Here is a 2,779-nt window from a genome sequence, read left to right as displayed (position 1 = left end):
TGTGCTTCAGAGGCCGCATGGACAGAGGGAAAGGACGAAAGGACTGCAGATTCTGTGTGTCCGGGCAGCCCGATTCCTGTGAGGCGGTTGTGAGGGACTTCCTGGCGATTCCTCCATTCCTCCAGCATCAGGCCGCACACACCAGGGAGAAGTCAAACCGGGGAACTGAGTGCGGAGCAGCCTCTCATAAGGAAAGAACTCTGTCTGACCCAGAATACACTAAAGATTTTAATTGCAAACACAAGCTTGTTCAGCACCAGAGAGTCCTCACCCAAGAAACATGCCACGTGAGCAATGAATGTGGAAAATCTTACAGCAAAAGCTATAGTCTGAATGACCATTGGAGAGTTCACACTGGGGAAAAGCCTTATGAGTGTGGGGAATGTGGGAAGTCCTTTAGGCAAAGCTCTAGCCTCATTCAACACCAGAGAGTTCACGCCAGAGCAGAGCCTCACAAGTGTGAGTTATGTGGAAAATTATTTAGCAACAAGTCCAACCTCATTAAACATCGAAGAGTTCACACTGGAGAAAGGCCTTATGAGTGTGGGGAATGTGGGAAGTCCTTTAGGCAAAGCTCTAGCCTCATTCAACACCGGAGAGTTCACACTGGAGCGCGGCCTCACAGGTGTGAGTTATGTGGAAAATTATTTAGCAACAAGTCCAACCTCATTAAACATCGAAGAATCCACACTGGAGAAAGGCCTTATGAGTGCAGTGAATGTGGGAAGTCCTTTAGCGAAAGCTCTGCACTCCTTCAACACCGGAGTGTTCACACAGGGGAGAGGCCTTATGAGTGCAGTGAATGTGGGAAGTTCTTTACCTACCACTCCAGTCTCATAAAACACCAGAGGGTTCACTCTGGGTCCAGGCCCTATGCCTGCAGTGAATGTGGAAAGTCCTTTACTCAAAAGTCCAGCCTCATTGAACACCGCAGAGTCCATAGTGGGGAAAGGCCATATAAGTGCAGCGAATGCGAGAAATCTTTCAGCCAAAGCTCTGCACTTCTTCAGCATCGGAGAGTTCACACTGGAGAAAGGCCTTATGAGTGCAGTGAATGTGGGAAATTCTTTACTTACAGCTCCAGTCTCTTAAAACACCAGAGAGTTCACTCTGGTTCAAGGCCTTATGAGTGTAGTGAGTGTGGAAAGTCCTTTACTCAAAATTCTAGTCTCATCAAACACAGGAGAATTCACACGGGAGAAAGGCCTTATGAGTGTAGCCAATGTGGAAAATCTTTTAGCCATAGCTCAAGCCTCATTAAACACCGAAGAGTTCACACTGGATAACAGACTTGTGAGTATTAGAATGTGGGAAACTTATTTTTTAAAAAAATATATTTTTCATTACAGAGAGGAAGAGAGAGGGAGAGGGAGAGAGAGAGAGAGAGAGAGAGAAAGAGAAACCTCAATGATGACAGAGAAGCATTGATTAGCTGCTTCCTGCATGCTCCCTACTGGGGATTGAGGCTGCAACCCGGGCATGTACCCTTGAATGAAATCGAACCCGAGAGCTTTAAGTCTGCAGGCTGATGCTTTATCCACTGAGCCAAACCGGCTAGGGCAGAATGTGGGAATTATTTACCCTTAACTCCCAGTCTTAGAACACCATGTCCCATTGGATGAAGGCCTAATGATTGTGGTAAATGTAGGAAATCATTACCAAAGTCTAGCCTCATTACATCCAGAGAATTCACAGTAGGGGCAGACCTTATAAGTGCAGTGAATGTGAGAAGGTCTTTCAGGTGCAGAACATACCTTATTGGATACCACAGATTTAAAATGGGAGAACTGCCTTAATTGGGCAGATATATACTATTTGTTCAGTGCACCAACACTGGAGTAGACCCTACATGAAGCTGCCATTTGCCTATGTTGAGCCTCATACATCTGAACATCTATATAAATTCCATGTATGCAGCAACTGCATTGCACTTTTCTTAAAAAATATATTTCTGTTGATTTCAGAGAGGAAGGGAAAGGCAGAGAGAGAGATAGAAACATGAGTGATGAGAAAGTATCATAGATCTGCTGCCTCCTACAAACCCCTAAGGGGAATTAAGCCGTCAACCTGGCATGTGCCCTTGACCGGAATCGAACCCAGGACCTCTCAGTCTACAGGCCGATGCTCTATCCACAAAGCCAAACCAGCTAGGGCGCATTGCACTTTTTAAAAATATATATATTTTTATTGATTTTTGACAGAGGAAGGGAGAGGGATAGAGAGTTAGAAACATCGGATGAGAGAGAAATATCAATCAACTGCCTCCTGTGCACCCCCTACTGGGGATGTGCCAGCAACCAAGGTACATGCCCTTGACTGGAATTGAACCTGGGACCCTTCAGTCTACAGGCCGACGCTCTATCCACTGACCCATACCGGTTAGGGCTGCATTGCACTTTTTAACTTGCCCAGGGTCGTAGCCAGACTTATGTCACTGGCAATTCTGGAGCAGAACCTATTTCAACTCTACCTCCTGGTGGAAGTCTACAGTGTGCAACATTTATCTATTCTAGAACATTCAGGGATGTAAGCCCCTAGTTGGGGGGCAATTCATGAGTTTGGTGAGCACTTTCTCTTCCCCTTATTTTTTCCTCTCTGTTGAGTTAGGTCATGGGCCTTTCCCAGTTTTGACCTAGAGGACTCAGTTGGGCATTTTAAAAGATGGACTACATTTTTCAGTGATTGTTGATCTCACATGACTCCTGTGAAGGCATTTTCCAACCTCCAACTCACCAACCCGGGAACTGTGCCTATCATTGCTCTTGTTTGTATGAAAATA

General features: G+C 45.6%; 1 protein-coding gene across 1 annotated transcript in view; it reads left to right on the top strand.

The window, feature by feature from the left end:
* The window catches only part of LOC102251094 (zinc finger protein 154), an 11,098-nt gene extending 9,720 nt beyond the window's left edge, over window positions 1–1,378 (top strand). Inside the window, exon 4 of the mRNA XM_014530705.1 lies at window positions 11–1,378. Within this exon, the coding sequence (XP_014386191.1) occupies window positions 11–1,286 (1,276 nt within the window). The 3' untranslated portion in view covers window positions 1,287–1,378. The remainder of the gene's footprint in view (window positions 1–10) is intronic.
* The last annotated feature ends 1,401 nt before the right edge of the window (window positions 1,379–2,779 follow it).

The sequence above is a fragment of the Myotis brandtii genome, unplaced genomic scaffold (genome assembly GCF_000412655.1).
Source record: "Myotis brandtii unplaced genomic scaffold, ASM41265v1 scaffold765, whole genome shotgun sequence".
In the NCBI taxonomy this organism is placed as follows: domain Eukaryota; kingdom Metazoa; phylum Chordata; class Mammalia; order Chiroptera; family Vespertilionidae; genus Myotis; species Myotis brandtii.
This window is presented reverse-complemented; position numbering and strand designations above follow the sequence as displayed.